The sequence below is a fragment of the Atractosteus spatula genome, chromosome 2 (assembly GCF_055471065.1).
Source record: "Atractosteus spatula isolate fAtrSpa1 chromosome 2, fAtrSpa1.hap1, whole genome shotgun sequence".
Classification (NCBI taxonomy): domain Eukaryota; kingdom Metazoa; phylum Chordata; class Actinopteri; order Semionotiformes; family Lepisosteidae; genus Atractosteus; species Atractosteus spatula.
The window spans coordinates 13451122-13478595 of record NC_142707.1 but is presented as its reverse complement, the minus strand read 5'-3'; the positions used below and the strand labels follow the sequence as shown (position 1 = coordinate 13478595).

At 46.1% G+C, this 27474-nt stretch overlaps 2 protein-coding genes across 2 annotated transcripts; one reads left to right on the top strand and one right to left on the bottom strand.

Moving 5' to 3' along the window:
* Positions 1 to 4069: 4069 nt before the first annotated feature.
* On the top strand, positions 4070 to 11144 carry LOC148839319 (neurofilament medium polypeptide-like). Its single transcript, XM_088939446.1, has 3 exons — positions 4070 to 5204; positions 6443 to 6567; positions 9124 to 11144. Exons 1-3 carry the CDS (start codon positions 4152 to 4154, stop codon positions 10373 to 10375), a joined length of 2430 nt encoding a protein of 809 aa, XP_088795572.1. The 5' UTR covers positions 4070 to 4151; the 3' UTR covers positions 10376 to 11144.
* A 10165-nt stretch (positions 11145 to 21309) lies between these two features.
* On the bottom strand, positions 21310 to 27143 carry neflb (neurofilament light chain b). The gene is made up of 4 exons (XM_088905037.1): positions 26044 to 27143; positions 23690 to 23814; positions 22839 to 23152; positions 21310 to 22118 (listed from the first exon to the last, which is right to left on the bottom strand). The coding sequence occupies exons 1-4, from the start codon at positions 27103 to 27105 to the stop codon at positions 21775 to 21777; spliced, it is 1845 nt and encodes a 614-aa protein (XP_088761163.1). The 5' UTR covers positions 27106 to 27143; the 3' UTR covers positions 21310 to 21774.
* Positions 27144 to 27474: the final 331 nt, after the last annotated feature.

Sequence of the window (27474 nt, the reverse complement as noted above, 5' to 3'; positions counted from 1 at the left end):
TAGAATCCCAGCATGGTTTCCATTAAATGGACGTTCTTAACTGAAGTTCAGGACGGATAATGATGAACAAGTCAATCTCAACCAGCTGTTCAGAATCATAATCATTTACCAATGTTGACTATATATACTGTACATAGTTCCCCCAATGCTGGCCCTCAGCTAAGAGGGTCAAGCCAAAATGTATTCCACTTAAAATACTCAGTAAACATTCACAAAGCCCTGGCTTCTTGGACATTGCTATTCCTGGTGAAAGATAATAGCCCTGCAGTAATATCACAAAGGCATCAGAGAGATATCCCTATAGTTTCCTTCGCAGTGAGAGAGAGAGAAAAAGACGAAAGTGAAAGTGACATAGGGAACCATTCATACTAAGTACTTCTAACAATGATTTCTCTGTGTTTCAAAAACCTAATAGAATTGCTCATGGCAAAGATATTTATATTATATATAATATATATTAATTATATTTATAACATCTTTTCTCATCATTAGAATGGAAATCAGGTAATAAATGTTTTGTCTGCCTCGCTCTAGGGAACAACACTGGTAGCAGAAGCTATTGGTAACGTTAACAGGATACTTTAAATGGTTAATAAAAAGAAAACTAGTAATATTTCTGGAACAGAGGTTACTTAGGAGTGTGCTTATAGCTGTTTGACAGCAAGCACAGTGTGCTGTAATGTGGCGCCTGCCTCCCTGTTCATAGCCATCAAAGTACAAAGAGAAATGAACTATAATTTAATTGCTTGAAAAAGCATTCTTTGTTCCCTTGCGAGAACACACAGAGACTATGGAAGTTTGGTTGAGACATTTATTTTTGGGGGGCTAGTCTAATACAGTCTTTCAAGTTTTTGTAAAAAAAAAATTCTGTCAAGTAAGTAAGTGAAATTTTTTATTGTAAAAAAGCAATGAAACGATAAACTGGACCAAATCACATTCTGTAGTTATTTTTATGAACTGTGGATTCTGAATCCTGACTGAATTGCTTTAGAAAACGTGTGTGAAAAAACAAGAAAACATCATCTGTTTTTGTGTTAGGAGTCCTGCAAGGAGGTTAGGGCTTTGATTAAAGTTGAGCCAGTGTGTGAGAAATGTTTGCAAAAAACAATAAGTTGCAAAGTAATTGGTGTCTGTAGTACAGTGAAGGGAAAAAAACACAGTTCTTGGGCAGTTTGTCAAGTGTTAAAGTTCTAATCTATTTCCATTTGCTTTGGAGCAAGATAAAAAAAGGAGCCTGTCTTAACAAAAGAAAAAGAAAATTAGCCATCAAATCATCAATCTTTATAATAGCAAAGGTCACTGTTCTAAAAAAACTTCATTGGAATACATCATCTTTCCAGCAGGGGGCAGCGCAGCAGCGGAGGGGATCACACTGCTGCTTCATAGGACTCGACTCCTGGGTTTAATTCTGGCCTAGGTCTCTGTAAATCATCAAAGGCTGAAGAGGTTTAAAAAATGCTTAATTGGTCCCTTAAGCTATCAATTAATTCAACTGTGTTATTATGAAGGGAGATGGAGCGAAACCCTGTGACCTTGCAGAAATGTGCATCATTAGCGTAGGGAGACCACTGAGCCTGTTACAACCCCACCAACATGTTTGGCCTCAAGTCGTCCATGGTTCTGGATTAATGCACCCAGCACAAGGCGTCACAAATGCTGGTATATCTGGACTATATATTCCCATACAGTGTACAACCATCCTGGACCTGAAGAGCCATATTCCATCAGGGTTTTCAGCATCTTTAAACTATTACCTGCTTAAACAGAGCAGACAGCAGCCGAACTGCTTCAGGACTCCAATTCAAAGCAGGGGTTTGCTTAAAGCACTACTGTTTCATTAGCAACCAGCTCTATTGTTTCATTAGTTCATTAGTTTGTATGTATTTTAAGGAGCAGCTACAACTGGATTATGCCTTTAACACCATGTAACATTATAGTATCGATCCCAAACTCAGATTAGCTACACTCTCCATACACTACCATGAGCTGATCAAAAGTAATTTTCTTCTTCAGTCTGTGGGATGAGATGGGGGCCGAGGGAAGGGTGTAATTCATTATCAATCATTTATTTCCCAGCATTATCCATCAGTTCATCTTTTAGGGGTGATTATCACTGTCCCTGGGGCGCCTCCCAACAAGCACTTATCTTACACAGAGTGCTATTCTTTCAACTCTGACACCTTAGGGTCTGGCGCCCCATTTCAGTTCTGGAATTACATTTTCGTCGTTCACGAGACTAGTGTGGGAGCTATATATGTGCTTGTCAATGGGAGCGTTTTAAAATGTGGCCGCAACTCTCCTTCTTTCTTTCTACCTGCGTTTTTCAGCAAAATTGCAGGTAATCCCCATATCACTCAACTACCTACCTCTCTTTTTCTCCAGACAATAGTGGGGCTTTATTTACAGTACACCCTCTGTGAATCATTACTCAATAGCGTTCAACCGTCAGCTTTCTCAACCAGAAATCAAGGGCTGTGGGTTATGTCCTATGTTACAAATTCATAACTTATTCAACTAGGGTATACTATATTCCAACTGTTATTAGTTAGAGTCACAATAAAACCAGGTTACCAGAAGTATGCTTGGTAAGAAGAAATTATCACTGCTAAAGAGGCAAATTCCATTTAGGCATCTGCAGTTCTGCAATACTGATCCAGGAGAACCACGGTATTGTACGTTTTTAATTCATAACGAGCCCTGCATGATTTAAGTGGACAAATTATTTTCTTAAATAGTAGATGTTAATGTGTTTTGCAGGTCTCTGTGGTATTTGCAGATTCTTAAAAAACATGCTTCGTTTTCTAGAAGCGCAGCTACAATTGTCACACTGTGTCTCTGGTGCACGGGCAGGTGCATTTCAGTTTCGGGAATGTCTCTTTTTCACATTTTGCCACATACTGTACACAGTAGTGTTATCCCACGTAGCTACACATACTGTATGTTGGCAAACTGAGGAACACGCTCTCTGTCATGCACACACGTCTCTTTGCTCATACTGTAGCAAAGTGCCCAGGAGAGTGTTCTTCTGAACGTCTTTGTGGTTATATTAATAAACGGTAGGCTATATGCCGTCAAACACAGATATAAATATATTATCTTAAAAAGAAGTTTGATACATAGAAAAATATAAAGTATATGTTTTAGAGACTCTGTTTTATGCTCGCTCCAGTGTTATTCTCTAGCAAAAAGATCGGAGATCACTTTCGGGACTCGAAAGCTGCGGTTTTAGTGATTTCTTAAGCCTGCGGGCAGTTACACTCAGAGCGTTACAACTGTCCATCCCCTGACACTGTGCATCTGTTTCATTCGTACAAGCAGGGGTTAATTCCACACTCAGAAGAAACAGGAGAGCAGGCTGTGGAGCCTTCTTCGACAGGGCCGATGAACAAGAAGAGTTCGGGAAAAAGGAAAACACGGTAAACTGCAAGGCCGGTGCGAAGTGTTTTACTCTTCCTAGCCTTTAGAAAGGAATTAACCTCTCCTTGTTCAGTTGCAGCACACATCTCTCCGTTGTAAATTATGCTAAACAACAAGTGAAATACTTTCTCCCCCTTAAGGCATAATATTATCTCCAGATATGTCAGAATATTTAACGAAAGTGTGTGTTTAGAAACACCTTACTCCACGTTCCCGTATTGTTAACAGTGTTCGACACCTCCCTTGTACAAGAAAGTTCTCTCTGTTTTATTCACACACCACTGTGTTTTTTCTTTCTTTGCAAGTCTCCGTTTTGGTAAGATTTTAAAAATAGTCAAGTTTCTGAAAACGCATCGGGGATGTGCAGCTGTACAGGGGGTGGAAGAGCGACGTTAAGTGTACGTTATATTGGAGGGATGTGTTCGGTCTGTGGGGATACTTGACGACATGGCTGGAAGTCTTACCGGCTCTTTCTCTCTCTCTCTCTCACTTGCTCCTGTACCGCATCTCTGCCTTCTTCCTGGCTCACGCCCTCACCACGTGGGCTTTTCATCAGTACGCAGCGGAAAAAAAAAATCAATTAGCCAGCGAAGAGCCCATTCTTGCCCTGTTAGCGAATATGCCTCGGATATAAAAGGGCACGGCGGCAGAGCAGACGGTGCTGTGGCAGCCGCACACATTCACAATCACACACACTACCCTTCATCCCACACACCTCTTCCCGGTCTTCCAGGATGAGCTATACGCTGGAAACGATAGGGAGCCCCTCTTATAGGAGGGTTATGGACACCAGGACTACCTACAGCCGCACCAGCGCCTCCCCATCCAGCGGCTACCGATCCCAGTCCTGGTCCAGGGCGAGCCCGGGCACCTCGCTTACCGCCTCCTACAAGCGGACCTCCAACCTGGCCGTTCCCAGGGCATACAGCTCCACGGTCCTCAGCTCTTCCGACAGCCTCGACTTCAGCCAGTCCTCCGTGCTCAATGGGGACTACAAGCGCTCCAACGAGAAGGAGCAGCTGCAGGGGCTCAACGACCGCTTCGCTGGCTACATCGACAAAGTGCACTTCCTGGAGCAGCAGAACAAGGAGATCGAGGCCGAGATCCAGGCGCTGCGGCAGAAACAGGTGACCCACTCCCAGCTCGGCGATGCCTACGACCAGGAACTGCGGGAGCTGCGCTCCACGCTGGAGCAGATCAACCACGAGAAGGCGCAGATCCAGCTGGACACGGACCACATCGAGGAAGACCTGCAGCGGATGAAGGAGAGGTACGACGAGGAAGCCCGCATCCGGGACGAGACGGAAGGCGCTATCCGGGCGTTGAAGAAGGACATCGAGGACTCTTCGCTGGTCAAGGTGGAGCTGGACAAAAAGGTCCAGTCGCTGCAGGACGAGGTGGCTTTCTTGCGCAATAACCACGAGGAAGAGGTGGGCGACCTTCTCGCTCAGGTGCAGGCGTCGCAGGTTACGGTGGAGAGGAAAGACTACCAGAAGACCGACATCACGGCCGCGCTCCGGGAGATCCGCCAGCAGCTGGAGGGCCACTCATCCAAGAACCTGCAGCAGGCAGAGGACTGGTTCAAGTGCCGCTACGCGAAACTCACCGAGGCGGCGGAACAGAACAAAGATGCCATCAAGTCAGCCCGGGAGGAAATCGCCGAGTACAGGCGCCAGCTGCAGTCCAAGAGCATCGAGCTGGAGTCGGTGAGGGGCACCAAGGAGTCGCTGGAGAGGCAGCTCAACGACATCGAGGAGCGCCACAACAACGACCTGGCCAGTTATCAGGTGGGTGAGCCCGGTACTCCCGCAGTTCAGAGCGGCGCACAGCCCTGACAGCACCCCTTCCTGCTCGGGGTTGATGTAGAACTACGATGCGATGCTTTTTTGTGCTCTGGAGCAAAAATACTCTCCGAGTCTATAGCTCGAAAACAAACTCCACTTGGTTCCGAAACTTTGTAGTAAAGTAAGAACGCTTGCAATTCCTCGTTTCTGCAAGTCTTTAGTTACTTGCAGAAATGCAGCGAATGTCAGAGGATGGGAAGCATCGTTTTGCTCTCGAGCAAAACGCTAAATCACCCCCTGACCACCTCGACCACCCGGTCGGCTTATTTCTTAGTAAAAGGGCTTTCTGATTTAGCCATGTCCCTTTGAATTCGCCAGAACTTTCTTTTTATTTTACGCACGTCGTATGGATTTTGACATGTAAGCCTGAGACGCAAGTCTAGAGAGCAGAGAAACTTCGCAATGTAATTGAGTGACTAAATTTACAGGAAAGTAAACTGAGAGATTCTGTGAGGTTTCATAGATTATATCGGATGGGACAGGATTCAGGTCTTCGTTTTGGTGTCTTTATTATTATTATTATTATTATTATACCCACTTATGAAATAAATGACCTTGCGTTAGTTACTATTTTCTCAAGACAAACCTCTTAAAACAAGAGTTGTACCTTTGAAAGACGGAAAGGGCGCTGCTTTGCATATTTTGCTGGACCTGAATCAAGCTGCATTCTGCTGAGTCAGCTCTCCGTTACCGCAGATCGATAGCACATTAACTTTCTTCTTGCGTATGCCCAGACAGGATGAAGTTACTACGGTTGACGGCTCTCTCTCTCTCTCTGTTACACTAATAATTTCCCCATATTCAATCCGTAGACATGATTACTTTTTACAGGTGCGTTTCCAATATAGCGGGACAGAATAAGCACAGGTACAGGAGAAATCGTAAACCGCTGTCTTAGCCATTAAATTGTGAGAACGTTGTTAAATCTAGGAAGAAGTCTGTAACGCAGACGTTTCTCGCTGGAACCTGTATGGGTAACAGTGAAAGCAAAGTTGCGCATCACTGTCGATGTGTGACTTTCGTTAAAGTGTTAAAGCAGTACTTTGTGTATTGGTGACAGTGTTTATTTCAAGCGATTATGTTCAAGGTTTAAAGGAAAGATCGGAGGGCCCCGCTAGCTGAAGCAGCGAAGCCGAAAACATTCTCCATCTCTCGCGCTTCCTCCTCTCTTCCGTTTTTAGGAGACAATCCATCAGCTGGATAACGAGCTGAAGGGGACGAAATGGGAGATGGCCCGTCACCTGAGGGAATACCAAGACCTCCTCAACGTCAAGATGGCCCTGGACATCGAGATTGCAGCATACAGGTATCCGTGACGCGCCGACTGCTGCCTTGAATATTAATACCACTGCAGAGGTAAACCCGAAACCCTCGGCAAGCTGCGACAGCAGCAAAAACGCCACTGACAGCGCGTTCCGCGCAGGCGCAGTGCTCCCCCCACGTTAGGTAGGGTTCTGACTTTGGGATCTTCTGCAGTAATGCCCTTACTGCGGACGTTTTCAAAATAAGACTTAAATCCTGTAAAGTCGTATACTACGGGAGTAGCGATCTCAGTCCCAGTTGTTATTTTGTTCCTGTTTTCGTCGGGGGGAAAAAAAAAACTGGATAGGAGAGGAACGCCATAGGTTTTCCAGAAAGTATCGAAACGAGTGGTGATGCAGTTTTTTTGTCCTGGTTGAGACTTTTATTCGGCATCTAATGAGGGACAGCGCTATGGCGAACAATTACAAATTGATTTATCAAGGTAAAGTTTTAAATCAAATCGCCAGTTCCGGATATAACTATTAACATGTAAGCAACGTAAAATATCAGTGTAGTAGGAGTTGGGGATATAGAGAGCTACAAAACAGAATTATATTTTAAAGGCTTGTTTTTAAAACTGGATGCTTCCTTTCATGACTCCTGGGTAATAACGGGAGATTTATACGGGACGCTACCTTTCGAATACGCTTCTTAAGAAAGATTTTTAATAACTCCACTAGCGACCACGAGGATAGAGAGTCAGTTTGAATAATAATACCATTTAAAAAAAATCTGTCGAAATTAAGTCTCTGAGGGGTTGGGGGGGGGGGTGGAAGTAACTAAAATGATTCACATTGCAAGATGTTCCGTTTGGGAATGACACTAGCAGAGAATGACGCATTGAAGGGATTAAATGAAAGCATATTGCGATATTTTTATGGATTATCAAAACCATTCAGTGCCATTGTCTCACTCTTAGCTCATTATTAGTCAAGGTCTGACAGAAATATAGGTCCGAGAACTGCAGGTGTTAAGTGTCTGTCAGTACTGCGTGTGCAGGCTGAGGCTGAACTAAGTGGAAAAGTACTGCAGTGCGAATTCTCTCAGCTGAGGTGAATTTGCACGTCTGCAGCGCTATTCTGTCTGCCAGCTGCCCGGCACAGTGCTTCATCAGAGGCATCAGTGACGGTGGGGCACCTCCTGCACCAAGCCCTACTACTGCTACATCATAACAACAGCTTTCCATTTGAACAGAATTTAAAACGTTTTAGGGAAAGTAGAATAAAAACAAGCCCACTGCATTTTTATAAGTTATGGCATGGTTTGTAAATATAGTGCATAGCAGAAAGTTAAAAAAACACTCCTGCCTGTCGGTCCTGTAGAGATTGTTGACAACAAGCAAGGCAAAAAAGGCTAGGTCAAGTGGCTTGCTTAATGTCTGCTGATTTCACAAGCAATATTGTAATGTGTCAGCTGCATAATGGCTTCACCATTTCTTTTAGTGCAACAGGGAGATCTCAGCGTTGCAAACTTTGCATCACGCCAATGTCGGTTTTGGCTGATGTGTTTTTTTTTTGGAGCAGGACACCGAATTAACAAATCTCCCATCTGTTCTTGGGCTCTGTCCTTCAGGTGGAAGCACTGTTCCAAGTGCTGCAGTCATTGTAGAGGTATAGGTCACACCCTTGCCTCCGTTTGCCTGTGGATAAGAGCATCTAGTGAATGGGCTAATTATTGCAGTAAACTAATGGTATATGGGCATAGCTGAGATTAAAGCACTAACAAACAGATAACTGCTCCTAGAACCAACAAGAGTGGACAGGAGCCCTGAGTTCCTTTCTACTGCTCACCCAAGGGTGGTGAAGTGTTTGACATTCCAATCCACTTCACTATGGCTGTTCAGTAAATGCAGCTTCTGGGTGGCTGAACTGAATTCCATATAAGCTGATCAAACAGTTTGGACTGGAATGTGGTGTCCTCTGCTCCACAGACTCATGCAGTGAGGCATGCATGTGCTGTAACTGCTCAGAGGGTGAAGAGTGGGCCCAGGGCCATAACACTGTATACTGGTCACCATTTAGCAGCACACATTAACAACCAAACATGAGAACAGGGACACAACGTGACGTTGTGCCTTGGATAAGTCTGTGGCTTAATGGAACCCAACAGGGTGACTTTCAAAGATTTTTAACCCAGTTGACCACTTGTCCTACGAACTAAACTATAGTTCAGGATTACATGTGATGTTTTTTATCTTTCGATAGACACGGAAAGGAAAGATTTAGACAGATATAGTCATGGAGAATTGAGAGCCAGTTCTGCTCAGAACCACAAGCTTTGAAAGCCACTTAATTTAATGTACCAGAATGGGATGTCATTCTCAGACAACCAAAGCTCTCTGGAGAGAACAGTAACTCCAACGCCCAAGAGATTCAGAGACTCCACCTCTGATGTGTGTTGCGGGTCAAATGTAACTTCAAGATGATGTTGATGCATATTGCAAGATGCAAGATGCTCTGCAAGATGCATATTGACTTTCAGAGGAAGAGTGTGATATATAGACGTTCTGTAAGATCAGCTTCATGCTTCTCTGCTTCTGTTTCTCTCTCTCATTCGACAGGAAACTCCTGGAAGGGGAAGAGACACGGTTCAGCTCATTCTCAGGCAGCATCACTGGCCCCTCATTCCCATACCGCCAGCCTGTTGCCCCAGCCAAGGCCCCCAAGGCCAAAGCAGAGCCCCCCAAGCTGAAGGTGCAGCACAAGTTCGTGGAGGAAATCATTGAGGAGACCAAGGTGGAAGACGAGAAGGCCGAAATGGACGATGCCCTGGCCGCTGTGGCTGAGGAGCTGGCGGCCGACCTGGGGGAGGCAGAGGAAGCAGAGGAGGCAGCTGCTGAGGAGGAGGAGGAAGAGGAGGAGGCGAAGGAGGAGGGAGAGGCGGAGGGTGAGGCCGCAGAGGAAGAGGTGGTGGCCGCCAGCAAGGCCGAAGTGAGCGCAGCCGCTCCTGAGGAGGAAGAGGCTGAGGAGGAAGGAGAGGAGAAGGAGGGAGAGGAGGCTGAGGAAGGGGAGGCTGAGGAGGGCAAAGAAGCCGAGGAGGAGGGAGAGGAGGCAGAGGCAAAGGAGGGAGAGGAAGAGGAGGGAGAAGCTGAGGCAGAGGAGGAGAAGGAGGCCGAGGCAGCAGAGGGAGAAGAGGCAGAACAGGCTGAGGAAGGAGCTGAGAGCCCTCAGGCTTTAAAACCAGAGCCCGAGAAAGAGGAAGAGGCGGAGGAAGAGAAAAAGGAAAGCGCAGGTGAGGAGGAGGAGGGAGAAGCAGACGAGGCACAGAAGGAAGAAGAGAAAGAGGAAGCAGCAGCCAAGGATGAGAAAGTGTCTAAGGAGGAAGAGGAGGAGGCTGGTGACAAGGCAGAGGAAAAGCAGGAGGAAGGAGGAGAGGGGGAGGAAGAGGAGGCCCAAGCCGAAGAGGCAGTGTCCAAGACTGACGCCGCAAAGACAGGGGCCGAGAAAGAGGAAGAGAAGGGGGAGCCCGAGGGCGAGGGAGAAGAGGTGGGGACGGAGGACACTGCTGTGAACGGAGACGTGGAGCAGAAAGGAGACGAGAAGGAGGAAGAGGAGAAGGAGAGCAAGGAGGTGATCACCAACGGTGTGGAGGAGAGCCCCACCAAGGATGAGCCTAGCCAGAAGGTGGTGATCACCAAGACGGTGGAAACCATCACCACAGGGGAGGACGGCGCCAAGCACATCACCAAATCCGTCACGGTCACCCAGACAGTGGAGGAAGTGGAGGAGGTGCTGCAGGAGAAGCTCGTGTCCACCAAGAAGGTGGAGAAGGTCACCTCCCAGTCGGTGAAGCAGGTGACGGAAACCGAGTGAAGCCGACGACAAGACGCCCACCTGATCTTTCAAACTGAAGGAGGCAAGTCCTGACGACTTGTTTTCACACAACTAAAAACCGATGAAACAACGGAGATTCACTGCAAAATAGAAATTATAATACTGTAAAAATAAAAAGCATAGAGAAAGCCATACGATACGACAGCTATTAAAACTGCATGTGAGTGAGCTTTAAATGAGCTTTTCGGCAGGTTCTCTTGTATGGGTGGGAGGGAGGGGGGAGGGAGGGCTGACCGGCTCTAATTCATTTTCGTGCAATCGACGGGAGGGGGTGGGCGACTGCATGCGTGCACACAGAAGTACGCCCTCTACAGAGCGGGGGAAGGAGCCACTTCACCTATTAATATACATACAGTAACCTACGGAGTGCATGAGGGAAACAGAATCGCGTCTAGAAAAGATTAAAAAACAGGGAATTATTATCGGGGGGGGGCAGTGGAGGAGCGTTTAAAGACGTATTATGCAAAGATTCAACTGAGCCAAAAAAAAAATAATACACAGAAACTACAAAATAAAACTTACACTAATAACGATATAAAACAAAAACTTCTAGCCTTAAAATGCTATATGTCGATGTTTATTATGTTTACCTCGAGAGTGCAATTACAAACTATATAATTATACACGTGCATCAGATGGACTTTTGTTCAAGAACCAACATGTTTGGGGGTGCATTGACGTGCCTCCTGTCGCTGACTCATGTAAAACTTTTCAGCAGCAACTGCTCAATAAAGGTCATACTGAAATCTTTGCTCTCGTCGATGCTGGTCTCTTTCCTGGGTCATTTCGTGGGTTGGGGTAACGGCCCGTGTCTGTCTCGTCTTTTTCCTTCCCCCTGGTTGTTATGGTTAACCGTGATGTTGGCGGTTGAATGGAGATGGGAAAGCTAAATAATTACAAAAGATAACTAAGTGCTTGTTGACATGAAGCCCTGCAGGGAGGGGGGAGGGGGGGTCCACGGAAATTTTAATTAACAATCAAGTACAAACAAGCAAACGTATATACCAAATCAAATCCATAGCATTGCTTCGGCTGTCTGCTTACGTGAAAGTCCTTATTTAAATATAGATCCCTTTCCCTTCAACTTTATTTAAGGAAAGGAAAGGCAAGGAAAAATACCTTGGAATGACATCAGTTGTGACCAGTCCCGGTCCTGCAGGTTAGATGTGTGATTTGTGGCATTAAGAGCTGATCTGGAAAAAAAACTTGCGCAGATACCGGGCCCTCCCTACCATAGCGACTGTTTTCCCAGAGCGGCAAGAGTTTCAGCACCACAGCACAGGACAGCTCCCCACGCCACAGTGAGGCTACACACGGGTTTACTGCAAGACAGTGTCGATCAAGATACACCACAACAAAACACGGTATCATTTTCTTCGCCCTCACACATTTTCCTTTTTTTTTCTTCTTTTTAACGTGACCAAACCTCGCATGCTGTCCTGCGAAATGATTTTCGCTGTGCATTAAGCGGTGTTTCGACACTTCTGGTCTACGGGTTTCCTGGAGCTGCCCAGAATACAACTTTGTGTGTGCAAGAGCGACGTGGGTGGGGACTTTAAAACACAATTCCCAAGATAATGTAGCACTGTGTATGGTTCGATTACCGTAAACAATGAGTTTGTTTTTAAACGTACTGTAACGGCACGACTTGAAAAGCGGCGATGTGTCCTGCAGAACTTATTGAGACCTTCAGCTTCAACCTTCTTTACAGCTCCCAGCTCTGCAGAACCTGAAGTAATTGAAAGAAACCAACTCAAACAGTGATGTGTGTTTGAAGCCGTGAGGGGGAGAGGAGGGGAGAGGCGGCGGAACCCTGCTTTCAAGCTCCGAAACCGAAGGCAAACGACCGCTTCTTCATTTGAACGCCCTGCCTCCCTGAAGTCGGAGGTCCTCATTCGGGGGTCGATGTTGTGTTATAGGAGAGGCGGTGGCGATCGATCACCATCATTTGCCTTTCTATCGAACGGCCGAGGACCCTGGCGCACCAATGCAAAGGTTTTCAAAGGGTCGAAGGGTCAGAGAAGCAAAGCGTCAATCTGCTCCCTGTGGTACCCCGTGCAAAAAAAACAGTGCCACACTGACAGGTCACAAATCGGGAGTCTGGAGTGCATTTTAGCTAGGACGTATTAAAAAAGACGTAAGAGTAAACCAATCAATGCGCATTTTTACTGATTTGGGTCCTTCGGGGAGCACAATTACCACTCGTACAAAGCGATTCAGTTTTAAATTGTTATAAGAAAGGTTTATTCACACAAATCCGTGAACTGTTCTTCTCCGTGAACCGGTTACCGGTACGTTACTTTTTGGTGAAGAACTTCAACATTTTCAGATTCACGGTCAGAAATGGCTTTTGCGTTAATAAGACGAAGATTAGAATAACAGAGAAAAATAAATTCATGTTCCTGAAGGTTAGCCCAGCAATTACTATGGGCTTGTCATTATTACGAATGTATCCTGGGTCACACAGCGACAAACTGGCCTGAACGGGGATGAACTGGCGTTGCCGCGCAGAGGAAACGAGGCAGTTATCTCATCGACCTGTTCACCTCATCGATCACTTTCCGCCGCACAGGACAAACGACACGAAGGCGAACAGCAATGTCGATATTCCTAGTACCAACACACAAGAGCTGGGCTGCTAAAATACTATCGGGTTTTTTTTTAAAGATGAGCTTTGTTTGAAGGTCAATTACAATCATCATCATGATTACCATCATACTACTACTAATAATAAACCCTTCTCACATTTATACTGCGCTTTTGAATCCAAAGGGTCACAAAATGTTTTACCCACGTGATTTACACCAGTTCACCATCCGAGCTTGAGAGACTGCTCCTTCAATGCATTTCTTTTGTAACCTCGGGAAAGCCTGAATGTTCAAGCCCAGAGTGGAATTCTTCTGAACAGTGCCCCGGGGTCTTTAACGACCGAGGAGCCAGGAGCTCAATTTAACGCGTCAGCCACAGGTGACGGCACCTCCTACAGTACAATGTCCCCGGTGACCATACTGGTCCTGATGGAAGAGCGCCCCCTACCGGTCCACTTACAGGAGCGACTTCCTTTTCTTTGGAAGTCTTCCGTCTCGGTAAAAAAATAGAAGTTTCCATTTTAATCAACATTTGCCCAAATGCAAACTATTCGCGTTGGATCAACGTTTGCTGGGCATCTGTTGAAATTATTGTAGCTAAAAACTTTGCGAACTAATTCAAGTTTGGTATGTTATACAGCATAGATGAATTCTTCTAAAAATTAAATTACACGGTGATCAAATGTATTTATTTAATATCATTCAGTGAATAACGTTGCAAGCGGATAGATCGCAAAGTGCCGATTAATTATAGCTGACAGAACTAACTGTTCTTTGGTTAACATGCCTATCTTTGTAAACATTCTGTATTATTTTTGTCATTATTCTCTGACAGACTTTCAAGTAATTCTCCCTGTCTCTGTGCACTAATTTGTGCTCGATCGATGATTTCACCCATGTACAGTAGGTTCGTCGCAGTGACGTATTTTACTTACAGCAGAGCACGACGTTTCTACGATATCGGTGGCTTTATTATTTAAACACACAAGATTTAACAAAAGAATAAATTATCCGATTATATAATTTATGGATTGTTTTCTCTCTCCTCTGCTCAAGTCATGAATTTTAATATTTTATTCCAGTTTGTAACTTCAACACCGGGCTCACTTACTGTTGCTACATTATCCGCGTTATTCGTCAATTTCAACACCAGCTGCACTGGTACAATTATTGAACTACTAGCTCCACGGACTGATTGTCTCTTAATTGGATTTTGGGCTAAATTGAGCTAACTCGCTTTCAGAGCAGTAATCTTGTAAAGGTTTGTTGATGTAAATCGAGGCCAAAGAGGCAGCTGAACACAATTTACGTCCACAATACAGTGTTCTAAACCAAAAAGTAGTGGGTGGAATTTGATATGAATTCTTCACTGCCGTGAAAAACAGAAGTTGTTTTTTTTTTTAACAAAAGTGAACTCAGACTAAGAGACCAACTTCTGTTTGTGATGTGCGGGTTGACTCACAACCGGGGGTCGGGTGGGCTCGGGTTAAAAAAAAAGATTTTAGATCTGGTCGGGCGGGTGAGGGTTCATTTCTCACAACCGCGGGCGGGTGCGGGTAAAAATCACTACCTTCCGTCTTCAGAAATCACTCCGGAGCTTAACCACGAAAAGCTTGATGGAAGCTTTAGGGCTCTAGTCCAAACACAAAATTTAAGCCGATCGCAACAGGCGTCCCAGACCGAAATCTTACCCAGGACCCAAGAACTACACGGCTCTTGCTACGCTAACCCATCACACGCCCTCGTGTCAGCTTTACCAGATTTTTATGAGTACATTTTGGTATTCATTGGCCGGTGTGGCTTATACAACTTCCCAGGTGTGCATACTGTATGTCATGACCGCAAGAAATGTCTCGACTCTTTTTGTCGCTTCCGTAGGCAGAATCGACAGTCCGGCCGGTCTGCAGTGACACAGCAATTGAATTCTATCTGGAAAGTGAGATTGAAGGCAAAGGCCAACCATAGAACGTCTACCACAGGGATCGAGGCCACATTAAGACGTCGGGAAAACATATCGAGTTCGTGTGAATTCACCGCCACACTAAAGCTCTCATTATTGACCCCCTCATCTCCTTAACCTTTGCTCTCGCGGCAGCAATCTCGTTAAAGAATGAATTTCAGAAAAAATTTATCGTTATTTCTCTGACAGCTTAGTCCGAGCTTGAAAGCAGAGCCTTTTTTTTAAAAGGAATCGATTATCGTCTGCCTAATGGTCAGGCCGACGTCAACTTTCCCACCTAAATTCATTTTTCAATCTCACACGTCAGGAGATGGTGAAACGCAGATTTTATCATGAGAATCCATCAATACTTTGCTGTCGGTGTAGTAGTGTGGGCTAGCAGAAATAAATATGAATGACTTATTTATTTCGAGAACGGGGATACACCCAAACCACATTGCTTGAGTGCTGTATTCTGCACTGTAAGAGTGAACTTGCCAACATTTATCGTGCTTGCTTTGAGCCTTGTGTCGTGAAAAGTGTTTAAAAAAACTTTTTGGTTGACACTGCAGTGGCCGTGGAACCAATGCTCTCCGTTGTTTTCCGCAAATTAAGATTAGCATTGTGTATAGTATACATGTACAGCATTTACTGTACCTATTCACAAGCATATTGTACAGTAACTAAATGGCAAGTAGTATGTATAAAACAAATGTATGTTAAATGGTTTGATTACAAAGCCCAGTGGGACTAGCCCAAAAACCCAACAGTAGAATAAAGGTAATTCTCCTTAGCACTTTGCTAACGCCCGCTCATGCATTCGGACGTTTATTCAAGCGCTGATTTCTAAACGAAAAAACATTTTTTCGAACTTTGCCTCCTCCTTTTCACTAAGCGCTTAGCACTTTGGAGTTTATAAACAAAATGTATTAAAACGAGAAGCAAAAAGCATTTGTGTAGGTACTGTATATATCAGTGTTTTGTGTTGTTTCCCAAAACAAAAATAGACGTTTCTGCAAAAAAAATATACAAGAACAAGTTATTCACTGTTTTATTTACATATTTGAGCTTTTTCCAAGAGCGGCACGGTAGTACAGTGGTTACCTTTGCTGCCTCCTAACACCGGCTTTTTGGATTCAATTCCGGCCCTGAGGTGCTATCTGTGGGGAGTTTGTGTGTCCTCCCCGTGTTCACAGGAGTTTTCTCCAGGTGCTCTGGTTTCCTCCCACAGTAAAACCATACTGGTGGGTTGATCGGCTTTTTGGAAAATCGGCCCTGGTGTGAGTGTATGTATGACCTGCGACGAACTGGCGTCCTGTCCAGGGGTACCCCGCTTTTCGCCCGTTGCTTGCCGGGATAGGCTCCGGCGACACTGAACTGGAAGATGGGAAGATGGATGGATTTTTTTTTTCGGGAGTTGCTAAACTCCAAGCCTTGTTCCAATGTGTTGCAGGGTTTCCAAAATCGTGGCTGTGTGAAGATGCCTGAATAACTCGCGGTCAAGTCTTTCTGACCACAGCCTGCCCAGTGGTATACGTTTGGGCGTTCAATTAGCACTGTTTCTTCCCGACTGTGCCCTGCGGGATTGGGGAACGTCACGGCCAAACCCTGGCCTGTGTGCACTGATGGGTTTTAAAGAGGATTAAATTATTCAGCATCCAAAAAAGACGAATCCAGCGAGTGCATCTACAACCTCGCCGAGCCCAAGAAAAAAAATTGTGTTTGGAAGAGTTCGGGTTCTGAACAGACCTGTTTAAAACAAAGCTTGCAGCTTCCCAATGAGCTGCAAAAAAGAAATGTAAACGCGCTGTCGTAACCCAAACCCCATGGAATAATTTCCCCAAGTGGCATAATTGCTATGTATTCTGCAGCGTAATGCAGAGGCTAGCTAATGGTTTAATAAGGAGGGGGCCGGTAGAAGCGTCATTAAGATTTAAAGAATGCAGTAATGCACCACGAGGAGACTGCAGTGCCTGTTTTTTTTTCTTTTGCGCTATTGCCTCACTCTGGTGGATCAATAAAATTTACAATGCAGCATTCCAATCTGAGCGCTCCGAGGAGCAAGTTGGAACACGACGCTGTCTTAAAGCGAAGCTCTTTATAGTTGCTGGTAACCGCAGTCCATGGCCAGGGTATACACGCTTAGCAGGGTCCGTAACAAGAGCTGCTGCCACCGAATCTAATCAGAGCCGGACAACTAAGCTCTGTTAAACACTAAATACTGCAGTGCAGGGTCGCTTTGGGATACGGGTGCACTGCTTTGAACTGATGAGGCAGTACTCAGCGGATTGAACACATGGCTCGCTTGTGCCTAAGAATGCTTTTTTTCAAAGCGCGCAGTCTTCGGAGAGACTTAACTTAGTTTGTTAATGCACAAGTAGTCATCTGTAACTATTAAAAACGCCAACTTTTATCCCTTACCGTAGGAGTCCATATAGGAAATGGGATGTTTTGGGCTCACAATTGTTTTTAGTCAGAGAGCGACCTAACCATTTTAATTAAGAAAGGCAGGAACGCTGTTCTTTCAATAAATACCACACAAAGCCAAACAACTGATATGAAAACGGTTTAAGAAACAGTGTAAAAGTTGAGGCAGATAGTAACCCAGCCGGCCCTCTGATATTGTAAGAGGAGCTAGAGTACAGGAAGAGGGGAAACGGGTAGAGAAAGGAGGCGGATGAGGGATCTTAAACGGCCCCAGCTCTGATACGGCTCAGGGACAGACGCAGACCTGCCTGCCAGAGAGGGGTGCAGGACTCCAGAGACGAGGCAAAATTGAATCCGCCGCAATTACCATTATCGCCAAGGGCATGCCTGGCAGACACCGTGCATTTTTAAAGATTCCAGACCCTTCGTCTGACCCTTTTCTATGATATCTGTAATCACCGAAGGATGAGCGGTACAGTAAGACTGAGGCAGCACCTGCCGCTGATTCTGTCTGCTGTAAAGCTAAATGCCCTTGCGGGTGGTTCCACAAGATTCGATTTAGCACTAACTCAATTGTGCGCGTGTTACTGGGAGCTGGCTGCCTTCCTGCACTCAGGCTGCCCCAGACGAATCCTTCGCCTGCGCCTTCTCCCCCCTTCCCCAGGATGACAGCTCTGCAGTGGGGCAGATTTGCTGCTGACGCAGTGCTCCTGCCTCGAGACAGTGCTGTGCCCTTGCTGGCGCGTCAGTTGGCAATTTCCTGCTTTCGGCCGCGTCCCTGTTCCGGCGTGTTCGCGTGTTCCCCACGGTACGCGCGCAGGGTATTCCCCTCTCACCGTGTTTCCGTGGCTTGGCTGTGGTTGTACAGCATTTGCCGTGGGTGTCTGTACGTCTGTGGTTTCCCGAGTTCCGTATCAGGTTTCACCGTGTGTCAGTCTTCAGCACGATTTGTGTTCTCTCTCTTTTTTTTTCACGTTTGCTTTCCCTTCATACAAACGAGCGCCACAGTCAGTCTTATAATAATCGTGTCAGAGTGTGTATAGGATTGTTTCATTCACAAACACTGTTTTGTAGTTCACGGTTAGGTTCCACTCCTAACAACTGTTTTCTGTGCCTAATGTGTTTTTTTTCCTTAGTTCCTCCAGGAGAAGTACTGTTGGGTCTGTCACCTCCAGCTCAGGGTACTGACGATCCCTCTGAAACCCGGCTTCCTTAGAACCGACCGTCATTTTATTTACGTCAAGCTATAAGGTGACTTCGAGCGAGTTAATTATCATCTGGGAGAAACAAGCTTGCATTCTCCTGGGAAACTGTAGGGGTCTCTGTTGCGTAGGGCATGTCCAGACCCCGTGAAGCCCATTTAAAGCCAGTTGCGTCTGGGCAAGATAGATAATGACATATCCCCGTTTCTTCTGGTCCTGGAGCGGCCAGGGTCTTCTGGTTTCCAGTTCAACTGGAACTTGTTAAAACTCCTGTTTTTACTTATGGCATTCGGCTCATGGAGCTCATTTTTAAAACAATTTCAGAGGAGCAGAAGTGGCGAGAGGAGCTACAGGAAGAGGGGAGACAGGTGTGGAAAGGAGGCGGATGAGGAATCCTTAAGGGCTCCAGTTCTGATACTGCCCAGGGACAGACGCAGACCTGCCTGACACATACCGCCCTGACAGAGGGGCCTGCAAGACTTTATTATACTTTTTGCAATGTTTAATTATTGCATTCCGCTCATTAAGCTCTTGAAATGGACTATTTGCTTGCATATTTAAAACAATTTCAGTCCTTAAAGAGTATAACAAGCTTAGAAATTAGCAAGAAACCTGTGCCAGATGCTGAGTTCCTAATATCCCCTTATGCAGGTTTCTTGTCTCATTGGCCTGGTTGAATCTAGACCATTGAGCCCATATGGCACTAAAATCATTTATTATGAGAGTGTTTGACAGTGCCCACCTGAGCCTCCACACATGAGTTGGTAAACAATAAACAAGGCTTGGAAAGCTAAGGGGGAACAACAATTTTAACAGAGGTCTACTCACTAATTTTCATGGAAAGGACACACATAAAAGAGATTGTGAGATTAATCCCTGAGTGCAGAAGACTGTTAAAAAATCAATCAACATGTTCAATTAAGCATTCAATGAGCTTAACTGCTTAAGAGCTTAGCTGAAGTGAAAACCGAAAGACACAGGGGCACTCCCAGCTTAGGAGTCATATACAATTTAGTTAATTTCATAATCTGCAGAACACATTGCTGTAGACCATGACTGGACTGTAAGGATCTAGTGGCATTCTGGGTAAGCACCAGTGTGAGTTCAGTTACTCACGAGCCCCTCACTTTTTCACTCTGACGTTCCAGCAAACCATTCCACCAAAAACAACTTTCCCATGATCGAGGCCGATGCTGAGAGAGAGCAGGGATCTCTTTAGCTTTGCAAAGAACTTGATACTTGTTCCATTCCGTAACCAGTTCAAAATGGATCAATCCTATCTGCACACAAAAAAAGATATTTTTTTCCAAGTTTATTGGCGGGGTAAAACCTCTTGAGATGCATCATCTCATTTTCAAGAGGGTCCTGTTAGAATACATACTGTATACAATACTTATACAAAAACAGATAAACAATTACCTTGGAAGCAGCCACTAAGCTCCTAACTGTTTGCCTCATATCCTATAATCTTACTTCCATAATACCCTGACTAAATGTAAAATACAATGATCTTATAAGCACATGCCCTATCACTAAATAAGCTATTGAAAAGCATTTGCACCATTTAAGGCTTGTATTTTATATGAGCTAGGAAGTTTTAATTGTATTTCACAGTGTCTTGCATTGTGCCTACACTGCAGAATCATGAAGCTATTTTAATACTTGCAGGTCATTCTCATTTTTTTCATTCAAACTCATTTTTCAAACCCTGACGCCACCTAAAGAGCTTTTTTTGGCATGGGTCAGACTTCTAATTGGCTAATTAAATTTTATATCTCCTAAAAGGGGATGATCAATAATCAGAATCTCGTTATCAATACCATCCCTGAGGCCTGGCTAACTTTATTGTGTCCTCCAGGGCCCAGTATTATTGATAGAGACAGACATGGACGCTTTGACCCCTGCAGTATTAATGGATCCCATGATTTTGCCTTGATTGGTGATGTAGATTTTATGGATAAGTGTACTTCCAAGGTCTGGGGATTGGCATTTCTTTTCAAAGGGACAAAATAAGCACATTGTTCAAAATAAAGAGATAAAGGTATGAAACAGGATCAGAAAAATGCAAGTGATAATTGTTTTTCGGCACCCAGGAGGGTATGACAGTGCAAACAAGTGTCCTCTTTTTATTCTGCAGTCTTTTTTTATAATAAGAAATAGAAGATGAAAGAGGCTGTCTCCTTGAATAGCTGTAGATACAATCTTGCATCAGAAAATAAGGGCAAGGCTTACCTTGAACGAGGCTATCACCATCACAACTCCATCAGAAAGACTACAGAACATGATGAATCATCATGCATAATAAACAGAGATCAAACTAAAATTTCCCATAAAGATAGCAAGACCACTGTTGCTGAGCTGAGCGGAGATTATGTAGAAGTGCTTGTGAGCTCTCTGGCAGGAGATGTCTCCTTTGATTTTCACCTGACATCTCTCCCTGGAGCTCTGCTCTTGGCTTTTGGATGACAAGATGTTTGTTGCAAATAATTGTGTGCCTCTAATGTTACTTTCACAGATGGTTGTAAAGGATTGTGTTTGTTGTGATAGTGTAGTCTTCATGAAGAAGTTCTCATGGTGTTTTTTAGCCTCATGAAGATAAAGCATGAATACATTTATAAGGGTTGTATTTTCCTTACACCTTGGTCACATGCCAAGCTTCAGTAACATTCAGCAGTGTATCACCTCCCTGGTCCTGAGGTGTGTACCTTCTCAAAGCAATGTTGGGTCAAAACTAAAATAACGACACAACAAAAGTCATACGAGCAGGTCTTCAATCTTTATTCACATCAACTGCAGGAATCCACAGCGTAAATTGAGTAAGGATTTTAACATTTCAAGTGGTCATTTGTATTCTTGAAGACACTCTTGTGTTTAATTAGGCGCATTTCGGTGACACATACAGTACAGTGAAGTGTTTAATTGCATTGAGTTCTGCAGACCGACACATAACTTGTGTTCTGTTCCACACACTCGCACGCACACACATACAGAGGCAAAAATGACCATGCTAATTCTACAATATTCGCTCGCTCTTTTTTGTATTTAGCAATTTAGGGATCTTTTGCAAGCAATCAAGGGTCTCTTTTTTCTTTTGATTGTACTGAACTATTATTTGTTTTTTTGCATAGAGCACCATCTAGTGGCTAGCACGCGTGTGAAGTCAGTGTCCGTCGTGGTGGGGAGTTTGTTCGTTGGCTGGAGGTCGGTTTCTCAGTTCTGGGTTCAGTCCTTCTTCTCCTCTGGCTTTTTCTCCTTCTTTTCTTCTTCCTTCTCTTCCTCCCCCTCTTCTTTTCCCTTCTCTTCCTCTTCTTGGGCCTCCTCTGCAACCTCTCCTGCCTCGGCTGTGGCCTCCGCCTCTCCTTCTTCAGCCTCTTCACCTCCTTCTCCTTCTCCTTCTCCTTCTCCTTCTCCTTCTGCCTCTGTCTCTCCTTCTCCCTCTGCCTCAGCCTCTGCCTCTCCCTCTCCCTGTTCTTCACCCTCACCCTCATCCTTCTCTCCTGCCTCTTCCTCTCCCTCTTCCCCAGCCTCCTCTTTCTCTGCCTCCTCGGCCTCCTCTTCCTCACCGCCTTTGGGCAGAGACAAAGACAAAAACAGGTCAATGTTAAGAATGATGGGAAATAGAGGCTCTGCACCGTCTGAAAGCCCTGAAGAGAAAGGCTAGCGTCAGCTGTGTCTTAAATCAGTCTTCCAAGTCTGTAGGCATCCCAAAGTAAGATGTGCTTTCCTCATCACATCGAATCTGGGATACCCAGAAACCTGGATCCAGACTGAAAGACAGTGAGGGAACTCTCTCATATGTTCTATCTGTGATGCCCAGTCATTCTGATGCCATGACATGCTGGTTTTAATAGGAATTCAAATTGAATACCATTCTAACCAACACAATTCCTCACTCCTTTAACATATTTGTGAAGGCCTGAAAATATTTCATATGTTTTACTTTGAAGTGGGTCTTTTAAATCCTCACCTTTAAATGGCTTTGAAAAGGAATCATATGTGTCTTTGAGCTCATTAGGACCATTATGGTAATGTAGAAGTTTAAGGGGAAAGGAACAATAGAAACCTCTCCTACTCTTTTTGGAGGGGGGGTGGAGAATGAAAAAAACAGACTGCAGCCAATTACTTCCAGAATCCCCAAATCTAGAATAGTCAAATTCTGCAGGTTTTCATGCAAAATCCTGGAAAGGATTGGGCTGGAAAAGAAAGGATTTTAATTTCCTTCCCCTAAACCACTAAAAGTGCAGCTGAGTGAAAAAGGCAAACTAGTTCATTACAGTGGGACAAACCTTCCTCGGCAGCCTCTTCCTCTTCCTCCTTCTGTTCCGCCTTCTCCTCCGCCTCTTCCTCCTCTGCAGGCGGGGCTGCTTCAGCCTGCTCTGATTGGCTGGCCTGGATGACCTCCTCCACCTCCTGGGCGTGGCTGGCGGAAAAGGCGGAGCTCAGCAGACGGCTGCTCAGCAGGTAGGGGGCGCTGATGCTGCTGGCCGAGCTGCTCTGGAGGGAGAAGAGCGAGCGGCTGAACATGGGGGCCGCGCTCTGGGTGAAAGTGCTCGCCATGCCTCCAACGCTGAACCGGGTCTCCTCCCCTTCCAGCAGTTTCCTGAGGGAGAGAGAATATGAGACCCCACGTGAGCTGAACAGATAAGAACAGATACCCACAAGAGAAGACCCATCCAGCCCATTAGGCATCATTTCCCCCAAAAAACAGGGTACTGGCTTCAAAACAACATGGCTAGGTATGGGAATTCACCATACAGAAACTCCATATAGTCAGAAGTAAATTCCCCATACATCACTTCCTCCAGACAGCAGTAAATTCCCCATACATCACTTCCTCCAGTTGCTCTAAAAGGCCTGCCCCCATTCACTATTTTTCGTTGTCCTTTGGAGATCTATCAGTACAACAAGCACACAATGTGCCCTTTTACATCAGCCTAGAGGATCAATATTGTCTGCTTGTAAAATGAATGCCAGCCTTTCACCATGGGGAGAACCTACCCAGTTTTTGCTGAAGGCTGCTTTTATATCCCATGGTTTGCACTGGACTTGGTTTAGAGGCAAAAATTGGCCAGGTAATCTAACAGCAAACAGCCCAAGAGCTGCGTGACTTTCCGAGCAGGAAATGAAATTACTGTACCTGTAAGCTGCGATTTCGATATCCAGAGCCATCTTCACATTGAGCAAGTCCTGGTACTCCTTCAGGTAGCGCGCCATCTCGTTCTTAGTGCTCCTCAGCTCGTTCTCGAGCTGGCTGATGGTTTCCTGGAGAAGTGAGGAAAAAGAGTTATTCCAGGAGCTGCCAGGGGCCAACTGGTAGAGGCCGAGGAGTTTCCTGAAAAGATGGAGTGTTAATGCCTTTTAAGGCATTTGCTTGTTAATCAGCCTCAAAAATATTCTACTCTCATATTAACATTCTGTTTTCTCCCCTGCAACTGAAGTGCTGGCCAGGTTCTATGAAGAAAGAACTGATGTCATTTCAAATCTGAAATCCACTAAGCAAAGCCTGACACAAGCCCTAGTCTATAGATCAGCTGAATTCTGGGATCTTTTGTTTAGTGAAGGAGGAGAGGGCATTAGGAATTTCTGTGTAGCGCTAATATCGCTAAAAAGTTATTATGCAATGCCCGTTGAAAAGGAATAAAATGCTACATCTGCCAGGACAGATCTCAAATTGGGGACTGCATCCACACACATGGCCATTTTCAGACTGACTGTTCAATCGCTGTGCTGGCATTTTCTCGGCTTTATCTCACATTTTTTGGCAGCGTCTGAATGGACCATAATGAGTGTGAAGTGCGCTAATAACAGGAAGAATGCAGATCGCCATACTGCAGGCAAGCCGTGAGGAGCTTTGGGATCCTGCCAGCTCAAGGATTAGCAGAGCAGATCCCCCCAGGGAAAGAGACACTGATGGATGGTGTTCTGGGAAATGCCAGCAGCGCTCATGAAAAGTGCCGAGAGTGTGCATTTTGATTTTGTCCTGTGTCGCTTTCTCCCTGTACAGGATTTGCAGAATTGCCAGTAGGGGCCAGTGGTGGAGGTAAAGGGGCTGTATCAGAACAAGGAGGATCATGGCTTAAGCTCCAGGCCTGCCAGAGTCCACTACTGGGATGGTATCTAAAAGAGATTGCCTAGAGAGTGTCACTCAGTAGGTAGCTGATGTTTTTATCACATCCTATCCTGAGCAAGTTAATTGGATTAGAGCATCTGCTCAGTAACTATCATTAGTTCTTTAGTGTCCTGTACATACAGCATTAAGGATGGACAGACATTGCTCTCAACTCCTCCACCTTTTCCTTTTCCTGTGTTTTGTCAATGGCTTTGTATTTCAACTGCAGAAGACCTGTCACTCTGCAGGCTTGCTCTCCAGTAACCACTTCATTTTAGTGTGCTGTGAGCCCCGGGCGTCCTCAGCACCGCAGAGGAAGCTGTCCCTGCCTGCAGCATTCTCCTGGTGGAAGACACGCAAAGCTCACTCGACAATGTGCTAGGCACAATTGAAAGCACTCAGACCCGTCTCACGAAAAGAAGACCGGGAATACATTTGTATTCAGCTCCGCTCCTGTTCAGCTACTGCAATCGTGTGCTGAATAAAAAAAAATATTATTATGATTATCAGAGAAGCTCCTCTCACAGCACCGCACATCTCCGGTAAGCAAAAAAGTTTCTGCTCTCTCTCTTTTTTCAGCTGTCATCAACAATACCACCGTGTGCTGTGAGTGATCGTTTTATCAGAGGGCTGTACAATTGACTCTGGGCAGTATGAAGACAGCCTGGTACTGCTTCTGCAGAAGTGCAATGTGCAGTACAAACTTCTCAAAGAACTCTCTAGATGTTTGGAGATTTTCTAGTGCATCTATCGCAGATGAACCATAAACCGTCAGATGGATTTAATGTGAAACTAAATACAGAACTGAGTGTCTCAGCAAAAGTCAGTAGACATCTCTAGTACCTCTCTGGAATGGCTGAGAGATTTTTCTTTTCCTGGTCTGGCTAATGTGTCTCTGGCCCTGCTCCACTTTTCTTCTCAGTAACAAAGGACAAGAAACATAAAGTGTGGAGCGATCCCAATTAACCCTTTCTCTGCAGCTGTTCTGTTTCTCTGACATCTGCCATTTCAGTTTGGGATATAGTCCGTTTTAACTCTTATTGATCACGACAGTAGAGAGACGGATACTGCAGTTACTAACTCTCCATTGAGTAGATGCCGTGAAGTTTCATTCACCTGGCTGACCAGACAGAGAAAGGGTCAAATATAATGCAATCTTCCTCAGATATTGTGCCTATCGTATTAGTTACAGAAAATTGCATTAAAGATAAAAAATCTAGATAGAATTCTAGCCTGATCCCAAAGATCAGATTACTGGATCTGTTTTAGAAATTGGAGAGGTGATGTAGATATATAAAGTATTTAGAACTTAACCATGGAAGAAATGACAGTAAAAGTTGTATATGGACGTTATACCCTCCACTTGCACTACAAACACTGACCTGAAGAGCGGCGATGTCAGCATTCTGCTTCTCCTCCAGATCCTGCAGCTGTTTCTCCAGGGCCTCGTTCATGCCCCGGCACGCCTCGATCTCCAGGTTGCGAGCCTTGAGCTGGCGGCGGTACTCGCCCACCTCGTCCTTGGCGTTGCGCACAGCGTCGGTGTTGCGGGCCGCGGTCTCGGTCAGCACGGTGAACTTGCTCTTGAACCAGTCCTCGGCGGCCTGCATGTTGCGGGCGGCCAGCTTCTCGTACTGGGAGCGGATGTCGCGGAGGGCGGCGGAGAGGTCGGGCTTGGCCACCTCCATCTCCACGGAGATCTGGGCGTACTGCACCTGCGCCTGCAGCTCGGCGATCTCCTCCTCGTGCACCCGCTTCAGGAAGGCGATCTCGTCCAGCAGCGTCTCGGCCCGCTTCTCCAGCTCGGCTCGGCCGAGGGCAGCCTCGTCTGCCGCCTTGCGCGTCTCCATCAGCCGCCCCTCCGCCTCCTCGCGGCTCAGCACTTCCTCCTCGTAGCGGCTCTGCAGGCCCCGCAGGGCGTCCTCCAGGCCGTCGCGCTCGTTCTGCGCCGCCTGCTTCTCGCCCCGCGCCTCTTCCACGGCGGCCCGCAGCTCCCGGATCTCGTGCTCGTACAGCGCCTGGAGCCGGGAGGGCTCCACGTGCTTCTGCCGGAGCACCAGCAGCTCAGCCTCCAGCACCTTGTTCTGCTGCTCCAGCTCGTGCACGCGCTCGATGAAGCTGGCGAATCGGTCGTTCAGCTCCTGCAGCTGGGCTTTCTCCTGGGTGCGGACGGTCTTGAACTCGCTCCCCACCTGCGTGGCCTGGCTCAGGTCGAAGTCTGCCGCCATGAGGAGAGAGGAGGCGGAGGAGGCGGAGAGGCCATAGGGGCGGTGGCGGGCTGTGCCCACCGAGGTGGACAGCGGAGCCGAGTGGCTGGAGTAGACCGAGCGGGCGCCCCCGTATCCTGCGCTGCGCACCCCGGAGATGTGCACCACCCTGGGGCTGCTCTCCACATACCGGCGCTTGTAGGAGGTGAAGTAGGGGTCGTAGCCAACGGAAGTCATGGCGGCAGGAGGGCAGGGGAGTTCGGTTGCCGTGTGCACTCAGTGCTGTTACCGCGGCGGTGCTGCCTTTATACCCCCGGCAGGGCTCTGACGCAAGCACTTTTCCACTGACAGCGGCGATCAATAGCTGAGCTCTCAGCCAAAGCTTAGCTTGCAGATGGGAGAGAGAGAGAGAGAGGGAGGCAGGACTCTGCCTCTGCCTGGAGAGGAGGGAGGATTAGAAGGAGGGGGAGAGCAAAGGAGAAAAGAAAGTTGGCTTTTTTTCCTGTCTTCCTGCAAAGGAATTTGAATCCAAGTCCTCTCCTGTGATCCGACTTTCACTTTGGCTCTTTGGGAGTCTCACAAGCACGAGAGAGGATGAGTGTGAGG